Below are 25,050 nucleotides of genomic sequence, written 5' to 3'. Positions count from 1 at the left end.
TTTAGCATGGGTTTTCCTGAATAAGCATTATTTTTTTTGCTTTTTATGATATACAGTACAAATTGGAAATATTTTCACATAATTCTGATATGGCCCTGATTTAATGTTCTTGGGGGATAATGGAAAAACCATTCAGTTAAATTTTTTATTCTATTTATAAAATCTATCCAGACTACGAAAACAAAAAGGTGAAAGCAGAATATGTGGATTCTGCCCCGGATAAAGGGCAAAGAAGAACTATGTAGGCATACAGCCACAACACACTCCTGTATGTTGTGACACTGCTCATGAGAGGAGACTACCACCTTTTCTGTCTAGTAAACACCAGGCTGGTAAAATAAAATTCAGCGGAAAAGTTCTTCTCACTGTATTCATTAAATGATGTGCCAAAGGGAGAAAGAATCTAGCCAGGTCTCTGGCTAAAAAGAGACCTAAAAGCTAAAAAAAAACCATCATCCTACAGCAAAAATACATTTGGAGGACTAAGGAGGGAATAAACTTCTAACTAAAAAAAACCACGGTGCTAAAGCGAAAAATAAATTTGGAAGACTGAGGAGAGATTAAGCTTCTGGGTATTAGATGCACGAGGATTTTTATAGAAGCAGTTCTGCCTTCCAACCTGGTGGCTCATACCACAGCAAAGACATGTTTGCCTACACATGGAACTGCAACAGCCCTGGGAGCTGCATGATCAGCTTATGGCAACTCTGGTTTGCTCCTTTGAGAAGTCACAGGCAGATTACCTGAGTTCACACTGAAGAATAATCAGTTTTTCTTTAATGCAAAAACTAAAGCTCATAAGCAAAACTACCAGGCTTCAATGGGTTCAAATTCTGATCTGTGAAATGTAAAAGAGCTTCCACCCAGGAAGTGCATTAGATGCAGTTTGGATAAAGCTTGAGACTCTCTGTATGAAGAGAGTTAGACTCATCCCAAAATCCCTTGTGCCAAATCTGAAAAAGCATTCTTTTATTGGAAACATGTTCTATCTTAAAGCATTTTTGATTTCTCAGGGCCAGTCCTGCTGTTTCCCCTAGCAGCCCTCTTACTTCTCTCTGGGGTTTGAATCAGGCTCCACCAACCAGCAAAGCAGATGTCCCAGACATGGCAGAAACTTCCAATAAACCATACCAATTTATAGAACAGTAAAAAAAGAAATAGAGAAACAGGTTGTTTCTCATGGCTGGGTATAGGGAGCACTGATTGCCAAAAATAAAACCTTACATAAGTATAACACATGCTATATTTTGCTACAGAATTTTTCACAACCAGACAGACCACATGTAACCACTACAACTATCACAAAAAAGTACTACTGCCTTTCTGAGCTACATAAAGGCACTGACTTCTCTTGTGTCCATTTTTAACACAATGTTTAATACACTCAAATATTAACACTGTATTAAATAATAGTAGTGTATCACAATCATAAAACATAAAAAATCAAAGCACATCAGTATCAAAAAGGGCCTTCATCACATGCAACTCAGTTGTCACAATTAGATACTGAATTAGTATCTTCTCTGTAGGCTGTGAACAATTTCTATGAATATTAATAGCAACTGGTCACAAGGAAGAGAAAGAATTTGAGATGCCTGCCTACAACCTAACAGAAAATGTTTAAGTTGTATTTAATGCAGTGTTGCAGCTGTTTTTTCCCCCCCAAATATTCTACCTTGAAATTTTTGCGGTAGTAATGTATCAAATTTGGCCAGTTAATTTCTGAGAATCAATATTTTTGTGCTGACCTCAACCTCAGGATAAAGAAATTAACATAAAGAAAACTATCTCTTTGTGTTAAAAATACTTTTTAACTCTGTGTTAAAAATACAAAAGTATAAAGTGAGCACTATAAATATTTGGTACTAGAACACCTCAATTTCTCACCACATGCCTAATTTCTGTATATAGCGAAGTAAATCCCAGCTAATCAGTACATTTGAATTAAAGTTACTTCTCATAAGGAAAAATTAATAGGAAAGTGTGCAGCTACTTATGTCTGAAAGTGTGTTCATCCCAAAATTGGAGACTGTACTTACACCTAGTCTCAGTGCTTTTCCCAATGAGGTACTGCACCATTATCCAAACTGCTAAAACAAAGGAGTTCTTCAAAAAGTATTTTTTCCTCCTTTCCATTGCAAGAGCCATTCTTGACAACCATCATTTCTGAAATATGACTGCCAATTTTATTCTCCATGTTGTAGGATAATCAGGTTTTTTAATAATTTTAAAGAAAGCTTGCAGTGGAATAAATTGATAAATGTTTAACAGAAACACCTTTCTGGAGCTGAGCTGGTTAAGAGAAATACTAAATCAGTGCTTGCTGATTGCTGAAGCCAACTGATGGGTGGCTTCTATATTTAGGATCCTCCTTACACCTGTCAAGAGACAGAGAGAGACAGCCAGAGAAAGAGAAAGTGTGTGCACCAGAGCAAGCAATCCAGAGACCCATCTCTTGCAGCAAGCAGCTAAAAATATAAGAAACAAAGAGCAATAAAGAAAACAGAGCAAAATCTTGTTATTTATATTACACCACTGCTCTGTGACATGCTGTCAGCAAGCACTCTGAACAGGGTACAGACCTCATTAGCTATCAGCAACTCCAGCTCCTACAGGAAGGCAGTGATACTCCGAGCTGGATGCAATCCAACTGTGTCAAACCTGGGCTCCTCAGGTGGATCTCTTTCCCTGCTGCTCCTTAGCCAAAAGCCTGAAGCCTTTGCAGCAACATTTGCATTCCCAAGTGAGCTCCAGCAAGTATCCATCCCTGTGCTCAGCAGTGTCACTGGAAATGGGTTTTCCAGCTCTGATTGGCATCTGCCTGAATCCAGGATGCTCTTCCTCAGCTAACCTGACTGCACTTCTTTCTAAATTGATCAATCATAGGTACATACATAAATGTAACAGAAGAAAAATCAAGTAGGTTTCTTTAAATAACACTATGCAACCAATTAATGAAACAATCCTATTGCAAAGGCTCCAGATCCCTTTCTTTGCTTGAACAGAGTAACAGTACTGCATTTCAAATGCAAGAGCATCCTTCCAGCTGTAGCAAGAACTTGCTTCCAATACATTGATGCTACCTTCCTCCCACCTGAGATGCACCACTCGTTCCAAATTTTTGATCTCCTAATAAAAAGAAATATTTGGGTTTACACAGATTAGGGATAAAGAAATAGCATTGCTGGGAAGTAGAGAAAATCATGCTATTTTTATAGATATATCCCTTTCTAAATGCTACATGGCAATTCCTAAACAAAGAAACCAAACATCACTCCACCTTCCCTGACTCACAACAATCCAGGTAACCTTTTAAAAATATCTGATTCAGCCTGCATTCTTTTTTGGAAAAAGGAAGCCAAATGGCCTTTAAGTATTCCCCAGTGTTCAATGAACTATACCTACTGCTGGCCAAGATTAATTTATGCTTCGGTAAATATTATTTTCTCGTAAAATAAATGGAAAAGCCTTTTTTTCCCATCAATAGCAGATTTAATCCATATTTATTTGTTAAAAATTAATGAAGTGGGTGTATGAGCGTGAGAAAATGCTCAGTCCTCATGAAAAATGTTAAATACTTCTAAATGTGGATGTTTCAGTTTTGACACAGAGCATAGAAAGCAATTGCAGAAATACCTCTGAATCCTCTCATAAGTAGCCCTAATTATTTGCCTACCACTAGTGGTGGTTTAAACCACTATTCAGTAGTTACACTTATCTGCTAAGTGTACTTAACTAATTTTTATGTAATAATAATATAATAACTTCAGTTACACAGAGGCAAGAGGCAAATGAATATGAAAACACATGGAAGATAATGAACTGGCATTCAGCTCAATAAAGAGCTAAAGGCTCACAGAGGAAATCTGTGTATGATCCACACACACCTACAGCAGTTCTGTGTACCTTAATGTCACATCACAGGAATAATTTCAAACTGTATAGGGTAAAAATTATGGCTTTGCTGACCAATTTTACCATCTACATCCATGCATTTTCCCCAAAGATTAAATGATTCAATACTTGGGGTAAAAGAGAATTCAGAGCAAGGGCATGTCATGGTGCCTGGCATGGTGCAGAGTGGCAATAATGTGTGGTGCAGAGCAATTAGCAGAGGCAGAGATAACCACAACACACATCTAAGGTCACACAGGCACTAGCTGCTTATAAAAGGACTTTATAAATGTAGGTTTGACGTGCTTTTTTTTTTAAAAAACTTTTCTTTGTGCTTTTGGTTTTTTTCCTTGGAGGGCATGCAAATTAATATTTAATTTTTTGTACTGGTTGTCCCATATTTCATAATGGGGAAGTATGGTACTGCTGCATAGTCTCAATACCACTGCCAGCACTGAGAAATACAGCAAAACAGGTATCCACAATTACAACATATCACATGCTACTCCCACCCAAAGCAAAGGATCTCAGTGTACTCATACTTAGGATGTGAGCCTCAACAGCTATCAACATCTCATTGAAACTGAGACACAGAAATTGAAGTCTCTTCCACCAATCACAGTCTGAAGACAAAAAGGGTCCATATTAGATGTACTGTAAAAAGTAAAGTAGCTCCTTTAAAAAATTAGCTGTGCCCAGTCCTACAAATATTTTCTTCCTATCTGTTGCACAGCCTGACTGTTCAGAAATATTCACATGCAAAATCAACTGCAGCATAGCCATGCTACAAGAGAGATCTGTGAAGTTTTACAAAGTCCTAAAGGGTGACAATGCACATTCACAAAGCACTAAGAGCACTGTAGTAAATACTGGGCAAACTACTGCTCTGTCCTACCTGCCACTCATGGAGTCACCTGTGACAGACATTATGCCATTCTCCAGGGTACTAAGCCATGTCTCTCCTATATTGATAACTGGAATAAACACAGAGGAGAAGAAAAATGATGGAAGGATTTGGCTGCCTTGCATAATGTTAGAGGTGCACACACACTAGCACAGATGACATTACCCCTGCCATTACTTATTCCCCTGCAGGTATTATTAGGGAAAACCCTCAGGAGACATAAAATATATTGCTTTATCATTACTAGGGGTGCTGCTTCCCTGAAAAACCTTCTGTCTAAGGATCTCTGCCTCATTCTCATAAGTTTCTCACACAGAGAATCTGTAGTGATACAGGGATTGTTTGTTTTGTTTGGAGGTTTCAAGCATTGTGTTTATAAGAGCAGAGCCACAGGTACATGGTGTGTGCAGTGCTGCTGCTTGAGATGTGTACACAGGAAAGCTCCATCACCTAGCCTGGCACTCTTGATTCACACATGTCAAACTGAATCCTACCCAACAGATTCAGCCATATTAGAGAACAGATCCAGAAATGCACCAAAGATATAAAAAAATGATGCAACAGATTAGATTCTGTACATAATTTCTATGAAATTTTGATATTTTTTATCACCACTTGGAAAACAGGGGGCCAGACCATTTGCATGGAGCTTTAGCATTATTTTGTTCCACGGCATGAGAGTGGAAAAGGTCAAGTTTAATATCATTAAAAGGTATTACCTAAGACAAAAGTGAAAGCTAGTCAACATCACCATGCTTCTCTGGAGTAGACTGGCAACAAAGATAACATCTATAGAAGCCTTTAAAATAATCCACAAATCTTCTACTACAAGAAGAATTCAGAAATAGCATTAAAAAAAGATAGAATAATAGAATAGTCTGTGTCAGAAGGAACTTTTAAGGTCATCTAATCCAACTCCCTGGAATGGGCAGGGACATCTTTAAGTAGATCAAGTTGCACAGAACCCTATCCAAACTGACCTGAAATGTTTCCAGAGAATGTTTTATCAACATAATTTAGTAATATTTTCTTCAGATCAAGTAGCTAATTCAGTACTTGATCAAAAAATCTGAAAGACTAGAATAGAAGTATTTTATTTCATCTCATATTATGACATCATTCCATACTTACACCTTTTAAGTGAACTTTAAAATGAAAGGGTTTTTAGTTTCTTCCTTTCTAAAAATACACCAGTTGAAAATAAAAAAGTTGGAAAATGGAAGAAGTGCTGTCCAGCTCCTAAGTAATACAGAAGAGAGCTTTTGCTCTTTCAGATTTCTCTTCAGTACAAATTTAGAAACCTAACATTTCAGAAGCACAATGACAGCTTTTAGAGAATGGATCCACAAGACACTTAGTTGTAATATCAAGGCATTTTGTATATTTAATCTGAATTTTCCTTACCTTAACTTGGAGGCTTAAGTCTATGAAGTAGCTGGTAGCCTGAATATACCTACACAATTTAAATAGCAATAAGAAATCAGCCCTTCATTCTGCTTTGATATGTAATAGCAAAAAATGTAACAGCACTTACACAGCATAATACAAACAATTGTACAAGCAATTCTCCATGCCCCTTTGAAGAATTCACTGATGAAGGAGAAAACTGGGTAAGAATAAAAAAGAAACAGACCTCAAAACTGTCGTATTATTGTAAATAAACGGTTTGGAAGCTTTAATCCAGCCCAATTTACGACTTTGAAACTGTGGAAATTCAAATCAAGTCTAGATTTGATATGCATAGAATTGAGCTTTTCTTCTAAAAAGAAAAGGTAAGCAGCAATGATAAGTATTACACTTGTACAGAGGCAGACAAGCAGTGGTGAATTACTTGGGCTGAGAGAAAAATCAGGCGGTCTTTAGATTGCTGGCTTTAAAGCTCCCGAGATGTTTTTTCTTTACTGTATCATTTCAACATCATTTCAGACTCTCATAGAACTACCCAAACAATGTAAAATAATGACACTTCACTGTAAATAGCCCTTATTTTTATATTGATTTTGTTTAGATAGACATTGAGTGCTAAAAAGATTCTGTAATTGCTACGCTCTGAAAACACACAGCATTATCAGCCAAGAAAACCTTCATTAGTTCATTATCCAATTTTCCCAGGTGAAAGAAATGTTGCACAGAGAGTGTGTGTCTGTGTCAAATCACATAGTAACAAACCACCAACTGAATCTAAATTACTGTTGAATTAGAAACTCGATTTCACAGCAACAAACAAAACTGTGTACCTCATGCAGCCTAGACTTGCCTAGCAAATATTTGTTTAAGAACTTTGGAGTATAAACTCATTTAAAATACTGTGAGTTTTGTGGGGGTTTTTTGCTGGGTTTTTGTCTTTGTTTTTTGGAGGGGTTTCTATTAAGAAAAAATGGTTTAATCTATTACTTTGCAGACATTGTAGGAAGGTTTCCTTATAAGTAATGAATAACTGTTTTATTTTAAGCAGTCTTTGAGTGATATTGCAGATGATTTTGGTTTGCAGGTGGACTTTTTGACCATTAAGAAAGCCTTGAGTAAGTTCTATCAAACACACATCCCTTAGTATCAGTGTAGGAAATGTGGATCTGGTATACAAGAAATCTAATATGTGAAGTACTGAAATTGGTTAAATTTGGATATGGTTGCTGAAAAAATAACCACACAATTAAGATACAGAGCTAGACACGCAAGAAGTTTGATTTTTTTTCAAACATGTAGGTAAATAGAATAGCAGATATTTCACTGGTATCTTGCTGTTTGCTAATTTTCAGAAAAATTTCCAGCTAGAAAATAATTCCTGCCTAGTGAGAGTCTGTACCAATTACTGAAGTCACACATCATAAAAAACATGACAGCAGCCAGCACTCTCTCTTTCAGCAGTGAAACAAGGTCCTAGTGATGCAAAAAAAAAAAAAAATCCAAACATCTCAAACTATCTCTTTGAATAGGATATCTCTATCACAACTTTTAAGTTCAGAGAACAGCTTTGGCTAATAGTTTACTTTAAATTCCCAAATGCAGATGCTCCTACACTCTCTCCATGTAGTGGCAACTATTACTAGTTTTACTTTGCAAAAGACAAGGTATGTCCTTTGCAGCTTTACCAAAGTTACCTACAAAATCTACCAGTCTTACAGTGGGGTTGCATTTTGAGTAATATTCTCAATGAAAGGTGTTTCCAGAAGAAAATAAATAGACTGGGTTTTGTAACTGAAGACAGGATCACAATGAAGATATTATAAGAAAAACAATTTAAGGCTTAAGGCAGTTTCTTATCTTGCTATTCCTAGTTTTCAAGTGTTTAAGCTTTATAACTGGATAACTTACTTTAAAGTTTTTCTAAAGGATTTTTTAAAATATGAATCCTCATTTTATTCTATAAGCACATTATTCCCATAGAGAGCAATGGGACAATTGTTGAGTAGAACACTATTCACTAAAAAGAAATAGAGCCCCAGTTAATGAGATGTGTGGAACAAAATATTCAGTCATCAATGTTTAACCTGTACTTGCAATGCTGAAATCATCACTAATGAATACATAAAGTGTTTGTGGAGTCATGGATACCTACAAGAATAACTGAGCATGTTTGTCCAAGACTACCTTGCAGGCCATAAAAGTACTTTATTCTATCAATAAATGGACTTATGAAAGGGAAAAAATGCTATCAACAAAATACCTGCAAGCAAATTATTGTTCCATCCACTAGAATATTCTTTATGGTCATTTGTTAAGCAGAACTCTCATCAGCCATGCAAGGAAGTGATGGGTGCTTTAAATCCTGATTTTGAGAGAGTGTATCTATACAAGGAACATAAATAGAAATTAAGACACTGGCCAAGTGCTCCTAATAGCAAAGCAGCTATCATACCAGAATTTCACCTTGTGTCCCCATAAAGCATCAATATCATTTTGCAGAGTAAATTCAGCTTCGTTGGAAACAAATATAAAGTTTGTCTGTACATTTCTTGCTGGTTTTAACTCTAATTACCCAAAATTTCAAGACTTCATACCCAAAGATGAATGAATTACTCGGTTGTGCATAATGAGGGGTTAAATTAAATTACTTCTATCATTCCTACCTTTCCAAATTAAGCTCTAGAATTAATTGCTTAAGAAGAAAAAAAAAACAAAAAAAACCAAAACCTAAAACAAAACTACAAAAAAGTACATTTGCAAAAGCCACTTAGAGCAAACTGCATCTTACTAGATGTTGCAGTACTTCAAAAAGGAAAGTATTTCTTCCTTACCATTCCACATTTTTATTTAATAAAATCATGTTTCTTCCTAATCTGGGGTAACATTTTTCAGTGCCTTCCAGCACATTAAGAACTTCCTTTTCACATGGACACTTGCTCAGTGGGGCACAGAAAATGAAGGGGTGTCAGAGCTTATCATTGAAAAGGAAGACAAATGACCACATCTGATATCACACACGGCTTCCTTGGGATATCTTACTATTCCCCTCTGCAAAGCCTAATAAAACCATGTATTCCATTTTATTTTATGTAGTTTTCACAAGCAGGCCTTGACAGTGATGACTCATTCTGTTGCAATGAAACCTGTATGTGTTTAATCAGAAATTATTTTATGTGGATTCATCCTTGCACTCAGGATTTAAATGATACAGGACTGACTCATTATGCTGAAATTACACTGGTGGAAAGAAGGATGAAATTGGGCACCCAACCATTTCCAAAGGCATTTAGAGTATATCCTAGACATATTCTCAGTCATGCACAGATCCCTCATGTATTTCTAATCAGTCAAAAGAGACCAGATTCTGCCTTCAATTACCACAAACCTGTTCCCCATGTGTATATTACAGTGAAATCTCCTTAAGATATGTTCCTGCACATATTAGTGATTCTCTCCCAGCTCATATGCCTACCACATAATCTAAAATATGTTAGCAACAGATAAAAAAATCTAATCAAGAAGATGCTAAGGCAACAAAAGTAGCTTGGTGAATAACAAAAAAATGGTAAGAACTACACTTGTATTGCTACTGGCTGTAGCAAAAATAATTGCATTGAAAACTATGGTACTCCTGCTTGAAATCCTAAGTGTCTTGGTGATTGTCAGGTAATTAGTGATTACTGATGATCATCTTACTGCTGCTGGTCTGTAAACAGAAAAAAAGTATACTTTTCTTACCATCTTTCTTATAAAAACAGGACATCTTGCTTTATTAAACACATTGATCCAAGCAGGATGACAATTTGGGTGTCATTTCCATTTTTGAAATGGAATAAAACCAGCAGAGCCTGTGCTGGGAAAGAAGCAACAGATCACCTTAATGAGCTCGTGTCACAAGCCCTTGTTGTATTGTTGTATTTTTATCTAACTATTGTCTCTTTTTCAACTACAAAACATTACAGCACAAATTTCAGAAGATCCCAGGATCCACAGCTCCCAGGGCTCTCCACAGTGGGAAGGAATTGGCACGGCTGGCAAAGGAGCGCAACGAGCGTGCGGTGCAGGCATGAGTCACACGCTGGCTCCTCTTCACCAAACTGTCTGCAGATTTCTGCTGACTCCTCTGAGTTTCTAAAAATGCTGTTAAGCTTATGTTTAGCAATCTGTGTACATCCAAGAAGCACAGATCGTGGGGATTAACTTCTTCCAGATCTCCAGATCACAAGTTACCAAAAGCAGCAGATATGATGGTAACTTTTCTACAAAGATTCTATTAAAAAAATCACTTTGAGAACCAGGTAAACCAGAGGTATCATCCATCCAGGAAAGGGTTGGCCATGCAAGTTTCTGAGGTAAAGTGGGAATATAGCAAACATACATCTTAATAAATTAGGCTTAACTGCTTAACAACACTTTTCAACTACAGAAGGCTTTAGAGGCATTAGCTAACAAATTAATCTCGACAATAAACCCTTGCCTGACTAAATGGCAAGATACTGAGGTTTCCCACTTTACTGAGAGAAATTAATATGGAAATCTAAGGTACAAAATTGGAGAAAAAAGGCAAGGCAGATAACACTAAAGAGTTATGATGTAATCATAAAAAGCTCAGTCATGGTACAGACAATTCAGGATCTAAATCACAGGGGAAAAAAAGAATATTTGTGATTAAATAATTAGTATATACTGCGTCTTTTTATTTCTTTTTTTCCAAAATTGATGCTACTGAATTAATCTCTAACAAAAGAGTCAGATCAAGAAATACTTCCTTTACTAAGAAACACACACAGCTAACCAACCTAACATGGGATTCTTTCAACAGGAGATGAGGGCACAAGAAGGTTCATTGCTCAATACACTTAGTTTCCATCCCTACATGGATCATTCTTCACTTTGACCCATCTTTGAAAAAAAATCTAAACAACTTGTTACACCCATAGGTAAAAATATTAAAATTACAAGTGAGGCTAACAAAAAAAATGGATTTTCAATAAGTTCTGCAGAAACTACTCTACTTATGAATGAATAGTATATTATGTTTTATATTTTATTATACTCAAATCAATGCAAGAAAACTGCCATATACTGAAAAAAAAAAAGGAACTTTGCACTAACATCTGCATGAGAAACCACCACATTTCTACATTAAACTCACAAAACAGTTTTAGGGGCAGAGCATTCCCCAAGCAAAGAGCATTGCCACCCAGTACAAGGCTGTATTTAGCACCCACAAGACTTCTACCAAAGAGACTTCTACCCCAATCCCCACTGGGCAAAATGATTACTGTGAGGCTTCATTTGGCCATTTACAAAAGAAACCATTTTCCTCAACACTAGTCCACATCAGAATATCATTAATTAAAAGTTGCCTTTTAGTGGACTGCTGTACTTATCCCTCAACATTTTGACTGGTCTCATGGGGCAATGGATTTACATATGCAGGAGTGACCTGAAAGACTCAGGGAAGGAATAATAAGAACCCTAATTTTGTAATTCATACTTCCTGTCATCTCTTTTTCATTACTTTTCTCCTTCCTGCAGTGTTGATAACACAATTCATCCATTTCAGACTGAAAAATGTTTCACTTCAATAATCTTTGACAGAACAGCTCCCATGACTCAGTTCCCTCCTATGAAAAAGGTTGGAATTTCGAATCAAGAGTCAACATACACCTAGTGTGGCAAATTTCTGCTCATTTCAAGAATGAAGAAAATTTCCCTTTTACTGGTTTGTTTAAGACTACCTTAGCGTAGAAAGAAAAATGCAGCACAGTATTAATAGTGACAATTTGGAACAGTGGCATGGCTTGATTTAGGTTTTAATATTGCCACCACCCTTAGCCACAGATCTTTTGTAACCTTATTTTTATGCCTACTTGGAAGAATATTTGGAAGAATATTTAGTCCATGCTATCAAAACATAATAAAAATCCAAGTACAAATAAGGGTGAGAAAGATATCACTGGGGAACATTTTAAATTTTGAGACCAGTCTAATGGGGACACGTAGAGGGAAAATAGGAACATTTCAGTTCAAATATTGTTTGGATGAATCAAGTCTAGCATTTCTCTTTTAAATAATTCACATATAATTTATTATCTGATTGCTACAAAAACTAGACTGTGGACTCAGCAACTTCTTTGTGTTCTTACTTCTCAAATCAGGCCAAAAATGAATCAGATTTTATTATAATGAATACATTAAAGAGACTTTGCTCACAGACTTCAACTGAAGCATTGTATGCAGTGAAAAATTGAATGTAACTTGCACCTCCCTGTTGCATCTAATAAAGGCTGTGCAAAAATCATTCTTAGTTCATATAATCAATAGGACACAGTTTTTAAAAAAATAATCTTCTTTCTGCATTTCTGGATGAACATTCATGGTCCTGGAGAAACAAAGGAAATTTCAAAAAAGAAAAATTCTTAAATCACTATGCAGAATATTTGTTACAAAATAAGACTAGAGTTCTTATCCTACCCAACTCTCAATGAGAGGGAATGAGAATGTAATTTAAAGAGGGTGAAAATCCAATAAATCACTTTTTATAATAGTCAGCAATACTACAACTTCACATTCACATTCTGTGGTTATTTCAGGCCTGCCTCAGATTAAAAAAAAGTCTGACTTTGAATTACTGTAATTAACTGCAAAAGCTTGCTGATTTGTTGATGCAAAATAATGTCAATCATTTTCATAAACTTGTTAGAAACATTGTAAATAAATAGGAAGAAATGATACAAGGAACAGAAATTCACTGTTTGTCATCAGTTTGCTGTCGGCATGCTGAGAAAAGTGTTGTAGGGAGGGACATAAGCAAAACCCATGGTCCTGTCCCTGCCATCATTAGTGTAACAATCCCTAACAGTGAGCCATCTCCTGTCACAGGGTGGCTGTAAAAGAGAGTCTGTTTTACATTTCACCCTGAAAACTTACTAAGTCTGGAAGGAAGGAGGAAAGGAAGGAAGGTGTGAAACACTGAGCTTGCTTAGAAACAGAGTAGGTCAAAAAATAGTTTGGAAAGCAGTGGAGAAGGAAAAGAAAAATCCCTCTTGAGCTGAATAGCTGCAGGCACATGCCATTAATTTTAGCTATTAAAAAGTGCTGAAGTGTATTTCGAAAATCTTCACTCTTGCACAGATTTCTCTGAGAGTATCAATGGAACTTCTTCATTCCAGGGTACAAGCAGCACAGTCTGGCCCTAAATTGAGAATATACAACCCATGAACATTATTGAAGTAGAAGTGCAATTGACAGGAATTTCACTATCAGTGCTATGCATTTTCACAGCACTACTGCGTGCATTACAAGGTACTGCGTAACATAAAAAATCACATTCTGCAAACAATATTCAATCCCATTCTCCTTACTAGTGGAAATCAGGAGGAAAAGAAGAATCATAACTCCCCCTAAAAACAATGACCAATTTGCTACTGTAGGCAATGGAACAACTGATGCAAAACTCTGCTCGTGGTGTGATCCTACAGAACAGAGAGTTGCCCTACGCATCTTTGAGGAAGTTGAGTGGGATCAGGCTCTTTAATAGATTCTGCAAGAGAGATAAATCAGAACTGTAATCTCAAATGAAAAATCATTTCAATATTCATTGATACCTGTCTTGCAGCAGCAGTAGGGAGAATGAAAAAGCTGATGCAGGAATAGGCCAAGAGCAATCTGAGACACAACACACAGACACTGCCCAGGGCTGGGGGCACAAGTGCAGTCATTGTTTTGTACTTATTTTCTGTGCATTTACAAGGTGCTAGCTCTGGGGTTTTTTACCAGAACACTAAGGACATGGAGCTGTCATTCTTTCTATCAAGAAGTCTGATTTAGCATCTGTAAAAGATGTGAATTAATTAGGGCGTCTGGCTTTACCAAACTGTAGCTATGGTCCACTAATTTTATTCCAGGGTTATTTTCTGGTAACTTTTTTCTTCTATTAAAGGTAAATTGTTAACAAGGCACTAGAAAAAAAAAATTCTGCCAGCAAAAGTATCACCTTTTGTCTCAAAGGTCCTTATGAGCACTCTAAACACAACAACCAGCTTGAGCATAGGGCATCAAAAGCCCAGGGACTGCTGCAAAGAAGCACAAAACAGTCTGGGGCTCAATTCTACTTCCTCTATGGTCAGCAACACAGAGAATGAGTCATTTTTCTCTACTAAAATGCTTCTAAACTGCAATCCCTATCTCACAGAGGTTTAAGTCAAATGTTGGTCTAGAAGATAGCACTACCTTGGATAGGGATTCTCGCAGAAGGCAAGTAAGGATCAAGGCACAACCTTGTCAGGTACCAGTGGGCAACCAGAGTCTGGGCTGTTTCTTTGTTACAAAACATTTAAGCAGTAAGAATTTGACCATGCTTCCATCAATTTAAAGTGTTCTGCTAGATAAATATTTTTAAGATCTGTACAACAAGCCTTCTATTTAACAATGAATACATTTCAGGCTAATGTGCTGCCAAGCTCCAGCTCTCTTTCTAGCAGCTGAATTCTTGGATAAAATCATTTTGCAGGGTATGAGCAATGCAGTTCTGAAAATAGCATCAGTGCAAAATGAAAGATGGCAAGAACCTCTATAATGCTGATTTATTTCAATGAAATTTCATCTTTTATTATTAGGATCTATTTTGATGCTTTCAGCTGAATTTTCATACTTAATAAAATGTAAATCTATAGAACTTGTTCATTCTAAGGCTCCAGCATAAATACCTAGGAGGGAAACAAAGAAGTTGCCCATTTACAATTTACATCATAAAATATGTAAAACAGACAAATGCTTTGTGAATTCAAATAATTTGCATTTATCACCACCATATTTACAAGAACAACAATAAAACAATGGAAAAAAAAAACCCCAACAAAAAAACCCCCACCACACAATCAAAAAAAAAATCCAACCAAAACACCAAAATAAACACCACCAATCAACAAGCTGTTTCACACTTATTCTAAGTATGTTTCCACTAGAAGAATGGACTGGAACAAAACTCTTTAAAATATCAGTGGGTTTTAGAATCTTGCATAATGCTCAGCATTTAGACATGTGCTGAGAAAACACTAAGAGGTGATATTGCACTTCCCTGATTCTAAGTTGATTACATCTTTTGGCTCTCCTTCCAATTCACTCATATGAAGGTATACTTCAGTACTTTATTTTTTTCCTAAGAGTGAATATTTTTAAATAGGATGAGAAAGAAAAAAAAAACAATTTTCAAATGAGAAAGAGCCTGATATTTTATAATCCATTAATACAGCAGTCTTTTCTAATTAACATCAGCGGCTAAACTGGAATTCTTCTATCACAGACTATAAGCTATAAATGGGATTTTATGCATATGAGAGCTCTCAAAATCTCTAAGTCTAACACTAGAAACAGATGAAAAAGGATTCATAAATGTCATGGGACCTTTGGTCTTGGTGCCAAACAGAAAATGATGCTGAGACCAAGCCCAGCCACACTCTCAGCAGGACCTACACTTGTTAGGTCCATGTGAGGAAGCCAAAAATATGAATGTCCCAGTTGTGCAAGCCCTAATTCATATGACTCATATAGATTTCCCTGAGTTGTCCCAATGACACCAAAACAGTAAAGATGATTCATGCAAGTAAAAAATGGGAATACACAACTTCTTTTCTAAAAATAACCTGTCTGCATACATATAGATATATGTTCATATGTATACTATTTTTATCTTTATATTATCTTTATCCACCAATGTTTTACACCAATTTATGTAAGGGGCAGATCTGTCCTCAATTTAATATTTAAAGTAATACATATATACATACAGAAAAAATGACTGAGGAGGGAAAAGATAAAAGTTAAAAGTTAAAGGACAGAGAGAAAAGGAATGACAGAGTAAAATTAGAGGGGGGATAAAAAGAAAAGACATGAAGATATATCCACAGTGATGCAGTAATTACAGAAACAGTCCCATTGATTTTGAAAGGCTTCATTTGTAGCTTTAGAAAATTAAAATATGCTTCGTTTGAGGGGTTTTTTTCCTTTTCTAATCAGTACAAACAGCTTTATTATCAGAAAGGAGAATGTGTATCTTTATGTAGTACATTACTCACTATCAGTAACAATATCAACACATGCTGTGCCAAAAGGATACTCAGGAATTACAAGATAAACTTAAGACTATGTGTCTTGATGCAGTATAGAGAAAAGAAGAGAAATAAACTGAGTCCTCTGCTATCATTATCAGGCAACATACAAACCTTGTATATTTAACAATATGTTTTTTCTGAAGTCTGTACAGATAATAAATATATATATATGGCTACAAAAAAGAAGTGCATTGCATAATGTGATAGCAGTACTGGTTATAGTGCCAGGAGTACTATATACAATAATCTCATCTAAATATCTGCTGTGTTGCAGGTGTAATTAAAGGACTTGGAGTTGCTGTGTTAAAAGTAAGACCGTGGTATCTTGCACCAACAAACAGATCCCAAACACATGACACAACTAATATGATAGATTTAAATGGAATGCCATATGCATCCATCAGCAGCTAAGCCTTATGGCTCAGTTCAAGACACAGTTACTACTATGCTTTAATAGTTCATTAAAGGACAGTCTTCAGTATTTGCAGTGAAATATTTCAACACTAGAAGCAAGGAATGCAATACCACTTGCTCAGATTTTCAATGAAAAATTAATGCTACTATTTCATTCAACACAAACCTGCACCTGAAATTCTCTATATTTTGCTGGGAAAACATACTGGGGCCTTTTTGTCTTATATAAGAATTAAAATTAATCAAATTGCTGAGATTCTATCACACAGGCATTGCATAAACTTCAGCATTTCTTGCTAAGAATACTACATACTTCTATAATATTATATTGGTGATAGTGACTTCTGAATGTTTTAGTAAAAGCATGTTAAAATATTTATTAATGCAGAAGAAACAGATGACTGAAGGAAAAGTGATTGTACAATAATAAGTTGTAGCAGAAACCATATACTCTTCAGCCCTGAACATGCACATTTTTCATACAACTGATAGGAAATCCTGCTTCCTCAGACCAACTTTTTCAGTAAGAGAAAAAACAGACTGAAAATAATGGGGAGAAAGCAGGTAGCTAAGCACAGAATATCAGCAAACCTCCAGTTCTTCGATTATTCATATCCTTTCTTTCCTTTATTCTCCTCTCCCTGTTTTTTTTAATTCCTATTTTTAATATTCTTAATATATAATATCCTTTACATTAAGAGCATTTGCGTCACTTCTCTTTGTTCTTCCCCATTTGTAATTTATAGTAAGAAGTGAAACACTGCTGTCAAGTCTTAAAAAAGAATAGAAAAAAATGTTTTCTCCTTCACCTGTTACATCATTACTTTTTGCTAAGCAGCTCTCCCTGCATCAACCTGTTGTGTGCTGCCTTCTAAACAAACTAAGCCTTGCTTGCACTTTGATGCTATTTCAGAGGAGAAACAGTACTGTGAAGGATGCACAGTCTCTAAAGATTGTTTCTGCAATATTTCAATGGAATAACAATGAGAAAAAAAGAGCAAACAGCAAGTAGATTGTGCAGAACATGAAAACGTTAATGACTAGCATATTCTGAATTACTTTATCATAGGTATAGCTATAATTATAGTTACATGTTTCACTGCTGCCAATTTCTATTATCATGACTGTCAATAAAAGTGAATTCGGAAGGAAATTAGCAAAAATAGATGGGGAAACAAAATCAGTTTTAAAAGAATATCACATATCCTTATGTTAAAAAGCAATCTGAACTTTTATTTGAAATTATATATTTTCTTTTAATTTCATTGGGTTCCATTTTTCTTTCTCTTTTAAACCCAGAAAAATCCACATAGAAGATAAATTGCAATTAGTTGTGTATGATAACCTTAGCAGCTCAATAAGAAACCGTAAATATCAGAGCTCAAAAAAACATTAAATACGGGAGCTCAAACACAAGAAAACAATGATTTAAAAAGCCCTGGGTTTGTTTGTATTTTGCTACACTTGTTTCTACATGGCACATCTTTATACACTGCAACACGAGAATGTTTTAAAAGATAATTTTCCCTACCATGGAAGACTGTATTTATTCAACTCAGACGATACTAAGTGTATCTTAGTATCACATCTTTGTATTCCTTTCATTTAACAGTGCGAGCGTCCCTTGGAGTCTTTCATAATGGAACCGATACTCAGAACTGAATCCAATTATAACAACCTACCAGCAGTACTAATTGGTGAAAATGCATTGCTGGCAATTACTGCAACGCATCCTTCAGCCCAGGATGAACGACACCAATAAATTCCGCCCAGCGTTAAACAATAAGGAAAGACTACCATTAGCACTGTTTTTCTTATGTAAAATGCATTAAAGTGAGTCATCCACTTAAAAGTTACCTACTGGTAGCTTTAACCCAGATTCGGGGACTAAGGTAAGTGCTTCAAAAAACCAACCAAACAAAAAGAATATAAAAATAATGAGGTGGGAGAGAAGAAAAAGAAAGAAAACACGATCACATAGTGCTTTGTCGTGGATTTTTTTTTTCCTATCTGTAGGCGAATCTTCAATACGTATTGGCTTCCTTTTGCCTTTCTTTTATTGCATCATTATTATTTGATCTTTGCGCTGCTCTGGGCAACACTTTCATGCTAATAATTCCGCAGCTCTTTAAAGATTTCTATCTCAGGGCCAGGCAAGGCACCGAGCTGCGTGCACCGCGAGCATCCTTCAGCTCACGCGAAGATATTTCTGAGAAGTAAGGATCTGCAAGGCCAAGGCTGAAGAGAACACTCCTTCAGCTGCGCGGCTTTAGGCGTGCGAAAGCCCCTCCGGCGGGACCCCGCGGAGCCACGGCAGCGCCGAGCCCCCGCGGCTGCGCTGGAGCCCGGCCAGGCAGGAGGGAGCCGGAGCTCGGAGCTCCCGACCGTGCCCGCCTGCCCCGCTTGCCATGCCGGCGGCGGAAAGGCAACGAAATCCGCCTTCCGTGGGGATTTTCATCAAATTGCCGAAGTTTTCAGGTTTTTTTATAAACAGTGTTGAAACTCCATCCAGGGCTGGAATAACCTCTGTGGGAGGAAGGGGCGGACTCTGTGTAACTCGAAACTTTCTTCTCCACAAGGATGACCTGACGGGGTGTATCTGGGAGCCGCTCCGGAGCGGGATTCCGAGGCGAAGCCTTTACCTCAAAAGTCCCGCCGCCGGCCGCCACCGGAGCTTCCCCCTCCCGGCGACCGCCCCGGCGGGACCTTCAGCTACCCTGACTCTTCCAAGCAAAAGCTGCCGAAAACCTACAATTTTTTCCCGGTCTTCACTTTCCGCCCGGTCTAACTTGATTTCCCTTTGTATTGTCGCTATCTCCGGCGCCGAGGAGCGCCCCCGGCCCGACCGTGCCCCCGCCCCGGACCCCCGGACCCCGCTGGGACTTACGTGGTGGCCGAGGGGAAGGGTCCCTCCGAGGAGTGGTTCATCACCACGGACTGGAAAAGTGTCAGGCTAAAGAACAGCAGCCAGCTAGCAGCCATCTTCCTGATCGAAGATCGATTCCCCTTCCCCAAGTCGGCGAGACGGCAATAATAATAAATTCAATTATCGTGTGTGGCGGTGCGGGGGGGGCCCTGGTTCTTTAAAGCCTCCTCCGCTCCCCCCACCCGCCCCCTCGCAGGAGGCGCAGCCCAGAGATGCGCGGAAAAGCGGGAGCGCGGCCGAGGGTGGGGAGGAGGAGAAACGATGGAGATCTGTGGGTGGAGTGGGAGAAGAGGCGAAACAGAGAAAAGAGAGCGAGCGATAGATACTCCACTCTCTGCTACTCCAGCAGCAGCTCCGGCTCCATCTGATCCGCCGCCATCAGCGCTACTTTTGTAACAGATCCTACTCTGCGTGTGTGTGCGCGCGTCCTTCCCTGATTTATTCCACTGATTGCAGAGCAGAAAGAGGAGGAGAGAGGCAGGCGGGGTGGCGGCTCCTGGAAGAAGAGAAGGGAAGCAGGCGATAGAGTTGGAGACGGGCGGATCGCTGCCGGCTCCTGCCCTCCCTGCCGGCAGCGGGGAAAGTCGGGGCGAGCGGCGGGGGCGGACGCCGGGCCCTGCGGCGGCCGCGCTCCATACAAGGCGCCCAGGAACTCCGGGCCGGGCCGCCCCGGGGCCGCGCCGCCGCCGCCCCGCCCCGCCCCGCGCAGCCCGCACGCTATTTTTAAAACCGCTTCGTGCCTTATTTTAATTCCAGCCCCCTCCTCCCTTCTCGGCGGCAGCAGCAGCCGCCGCACACGGCCCGTGTGCCACCAGTCTGGGCTGCGATCGAAATAGGTATTTCATGGATGGAGCTATAAATGCCGCTCTCCCTCCCCGCGGCCGGCTGGAGCGGCGCCGCTCAGCCCCGCGGAGCCCGCCCGGCCCCCGCGCCGCCGCCCCCGCCCTTCGCAGCGTCCCGGGCCCGCCGCGTCCCCGAGCGCCTCCGGGGAGCCGCCCCCGGGCACGGCCGGGGGTCCTCGGGCTTCACCCCCGCCCCGCCTCATCGCTAACCCAGTTATTCATTTCAGATCCCTCTGGAAATTCAGAGGACGCATTTCCTCTCCCCTCCTTTCGTTTGTTCACGCGCACCAGTCTCTGTGGCAACTATGCGCTCTCGGTATAAATGTAGAAAGTAATCCAGGGAAATATTTCTTAGCTTATTTGTTACAGCAGCAAAAAGTTCAGTGACAAATTTGATTTTCTTTTTGATCTGTGGGTTTGTTTTGTTTGGTTTTTTTCCTTTGTACGTGCTCGCATATTTATACTTTAATAGATTTGCTTAGTTCAACAGGTGAAAATGAAAGAGCAGACCCAATATTCATTTTGTTTTCACGTCCTTTGTATTTAAGGATCACATCTTGAATGTATTAACTCACAACAATTTCTATAAAACAGGAAAGTGCTCATCTCTATTTTAAAGGCGGAGAAGGGATCAAAACTGAGATGCACAAATGAAGAACTGAGTGCTCACATTGCCCGGGCTCAAAGCCAGCACGATATTTCAGTTGCAATCTGTAAAGCATGCAGTCACTCATCTACATTGTTTCTGGATTGGAGCTGGCACTTGGGAGCTCGTGGGAAGAACTCCCAGTTGTCTTCACCTATCCACCTACCTATAGGTACGTAGGATTCATCAGGGTTTGGATGCGAGTTTGAAATAGCATTTTCTAAAATGGTTCTGCAGCCTTTAGACTCAAACAGTCTGAAGAGTATCTGTAGCTCAGCTTTTGTTGGCCTCCACAGGCCTGACAGTTTTGCCACATGAAGTGGCACCTCTTTGGGTACTTACCTGTAACTGCTCAGGTGAGTACCTTTGCTTTTCCATGGGGGTGTCAAGGGTACCAGCACAGTCATGGCCCTGTGGCACAAAAGTCCTGCTGCACATGAGATGGATTGTGAGATCTGGGGTAGAAAGATGGTAGGGAATTAAAGTCCTGGAGAAATGCAGAGGAAAGGGCCTGGAGATGTGGGCTAGTACAGGTTGCATAAGACCATGACACATTTACTGAGATAAAGTAATTTATTTAGATAAAGCTCCTCATTTTTTGGGCTCTCACACTAAGAGCAGCATTAAATATCAAGCAAAATACTGATTCTGCTTCTTGATAGGACTCTGGAGTTTGGCTCAAGTTCATGCCTAAACTCTGCTGAGTTCCCAGGAACCAGATGTTCTTCGGTTAGTTGTGCCCTAAAACACCTACAGTATTGCAATCCACAGTTATGGATTAACACTGGCAACACCCCTGCAGAATAAATGGGAATGCCCCACCTGGCTCCTTCCCTTCCTGAAGGACCAAGCATGTGCCCATTTCCTCTCAGCAGGAAAGTGTTCATGTTAAAATCCCAGCAGTGCTGCCCCCAAGGACCTGTGAGCAAGCTGTGGGCACTGAGCTGGGAAAGAGCTGTTCTCCCAGGGGATAACCCACTGCAGTGGGCAAACAGAAAAGTACTGACTTGTTTATATGGGAAAGAAAGGGTGCAAGTAACTGAAAACACACAGAGGAAATGGTTTCAGTCGGTGAGAATAAGCAAGACCACCCTTACTCACAAGTAGAAGATCAGGGAGTAATAATGTAAAATAATAAGTAGATAACTAAAAGGCTACACAAGAATGTTTCTTTCATCATTAGTACAATTTTCTGTAAGCCTCACTTCTGATGCTTATAGTGTTTCTTAGGGCAATAATTATAGCTGCAAATAGCTCCAACAACAGTAACACATGGAATGGCAATGGAACTGTGCAATGCATGTATTGCTTGACACCCCACCTAGCACTGTAAGGTGGGGATTAATCAGTCCTGATACACTGAACAACAGCTGAAAAGTGAAAAAGATTCTAGAGGAAATACTGCTATGATTTAATAAAGAAGTATTCAAAGCTTGCAATTTACAACTCTATAACAAGACCCTCTGGAAGTTAATCCTACTGTGAGCAGTGTGAGTGCCTGTGGAGCTCACTGAAACTCGGGGATGAAAGAGAGAAGCTGTCTGTATGAGGCTCCAGCATAGAGGAGAAATACACTGGTTAGCTCCAAACAAGCTGGTTGAGGTGTGGAGGAGCAGCCAGGGCTGGAAAATGGAGCTTGGCAAGGGCTGTGGCATTCTGTGATAGACAACTCAAGATCAACCTGCAAGCTTTTCAGGATTTACAAGTAAACTTGAACTGGAGCCCAGTTTTGAGAAAAGGTGGAATCAAATAACAGTTCTCCTGTAAAATTAAGTAAGGCTGGAAGTCAGGTTTTGAAATTTTGGGGGTTTTTTTGAATCTGAAACTCAGGAATCCAATGCCAGCCTGAAGCATGGGGAAGAAAAGAAAGCAGGACTTATTTAATGAACAATTTGTTGTTTACTAATCACCCGGTCTTTGGTTCACCTAGTTATTTATGGCCTAAAAATTCATTAATTTTCTAGGTTTCTGCATTTAATAAAGATGCAGAATGTTTAGAAATGCTGACCTCATCCTATAACTGTATATGGACATGAGTAATAGGCCTCAAATGAATTCCCACTACCTTCAATGAGGAAGTGTGACTGGCATAAAACATTAAATTAGCAGAGTTCAGTTTCTTGGCATATCTTCACCCTCCCATAATGCAGAAAAAAGAAGCACAAATGTAGTTCCATCATTAAGCTTAAAAAAGCCATTCAAGTCTCCTAAACAATCAATTTCTTTGCTGATTAAACTATTTTCTTATGTAGTCACTGTTTTAAATACATGGCTTGTACTTCACAGTAACATTGCACCGCAGAAATTCTTGCAATTTATCTGCATTGAGATTCCTAAAGATCTGTTACAGCAGACAAATTTTTTTTTTAAGCATTTGAATGACAAACAACGAAAGCAAATCTTTCTTCATTCTTTCTTCACTTCATTCTAAATTTATTGCCTGTCATATCTAACTGAGGAATTTCTGTGAAGGAGCATAGGAGCAACAGGTATTGATATAATGAGGCATCTTACAGAAAGTTTTCTGTGTAGCTGTTTGGTGGACTTGGCAGGGTTAGGCTTGTGGTTGGACTCTTACCTTAAAGATCCTTTCCAACCTAAAAGATTCTGTGATCCTATTCTATGATTCTACTGAAAGTACTGGAAATCTTTAAACTGACCATGGTAGTCCATATGTCAGAAAAAAATTCCTATTGCAAAACTACAACATTTTATTTGCATCAAAGGCTTCTTCTCAGTTCATTTAATCCTTAGCAAGTATTAATTAATGATCAAGCTTTTCTCTTTTATTTCAATTTCTGGATATATTATTTATGTTTTCATGTCTTATTTACACCATTGCAAATCAAGCATAAAAGACAAAGGAGCAGGGCCCTCTGTCTTGTAACCATTTTTAAAAAAATTTAATTTTTTTATGTTAGCACCAGAATCAAAGTTTTTTTTAATCTGGTTTTATACTTGTATATAAATTCATTCTTCAGTAATCAGCATTTTCAGAAAAATTCTTGAAGCCAGTGACAGGTTAAGACCACACGTGCCGTGATTGCAGCACTTGTGTGAATAGATGGGACACAGTCACCAAGTGCCTTAAGTGTCTTTTGTGGGGGCATAATAGGCAATAAATCTGTACTGGCTTTATTCTTGCCAGCCCTGATCAGCGTTTTGTGAGCTCATTCCACCTTTGTGCTTGGTATAACACATACTCCACTAGATGGAACCCCCAGATGTTGCTGGGTTCAGCCAAAATGTGCTTGATGAAATATGGCACAAAGTGTGTGCATGACCCTGGAGAAAGGTGTAAAGAACAAATCTGAGGAGGAGCAGCTGAGGGAGCTGGGGATGTTTAGCCTGGAGAAAAGGAGGCTCAGGGGGGACCTTATCACTTTGTACAACTGCCTGAAAAGAGATGGTGGAAAGGTGGGGTCAGTCTCTTCTCATCAGTAACAAGTAATAGAACAAATGGAAATGGCCTCAAGTTGCACCAGGGAAGGTTTAGATGGGACATTTGAAAAAATTTCCTCATGGAAAGGGTTGTCAAGCACTGGAGCAGACAGCCCAGTGAAGGGGTTGAGTCACCATAGCTGGAGGTATTTAAAAGATGTGTAGATGTGGCACTTAGGGACATGGTTTAGTGGTGGGCTTGGCAGTGCTGGGTCAGCAGTTAAGCTATATCATCTTAAAAGTCTTTTCCAGCCTAAATGATTCTGTGGTTCTCTAGTTCTATGATAATCAACACCACATACCAAAATACTATTTTCTTCCTGGCACGTAATATCTTCTTTATGTCTGTGTTTTACATAGGGAAGGAGGGGTAATCTTGCTGAATAGTTCTCATTCGATTTGCTGGTGCAGGACTGACTAGAGACAATCTCAATTTTTAATTTCAGGGGTAAAAATGG

General features: G+C 38.8%; 1 protein-coding gene across 7 annotated transcripts in view; it reads right to left on the bottom strand.

Annotated features, from left to right (window-relative positions):
* Nucleotides 1–20,246, bottom strand: part of CACNA2D1 (calcium voltage-gated channel auxiliary subunit alpha2delta 1) — a 353,676-nt gene extending 333,430 nt beyond the window's left edge. For all 7 annotated transcript variants that reach the window (XM_084206726.1, XM_084206727.1, XM_084206730.1 and 4 more), the window contains exon 1: nt 19,625–20,246. In XM_084206726.1, coding sequence (XP_084062852.1) covers nt 19,625–19,719 — 95 coding nt within the window. In that variant the 5' untranslated portion in view covers nt 19,720–20,246. The remainder of the gene's footprint in view (nt 1–19,624) is intronic.
* Between the last annotated feature and the right edge of the window lie 4,804 nt (nt 20,247–25,050).

Source organism: Fringilla coelebs (assembly GCF_963513975.1).
Source record: "Fringilla coelebs genome assembly, chromosome: 5".
Taxonomy (NCBI): Eukaryota; Metazoa; Chordata; class Aves; order Passeriformes; family Fringillidae; genus Fringilla; species Fringilla coelebs.
Note: the sequence above shows the minus strand (reverse complement) of the source record. Positions and strands in the feature narration are given on the sequence as shown.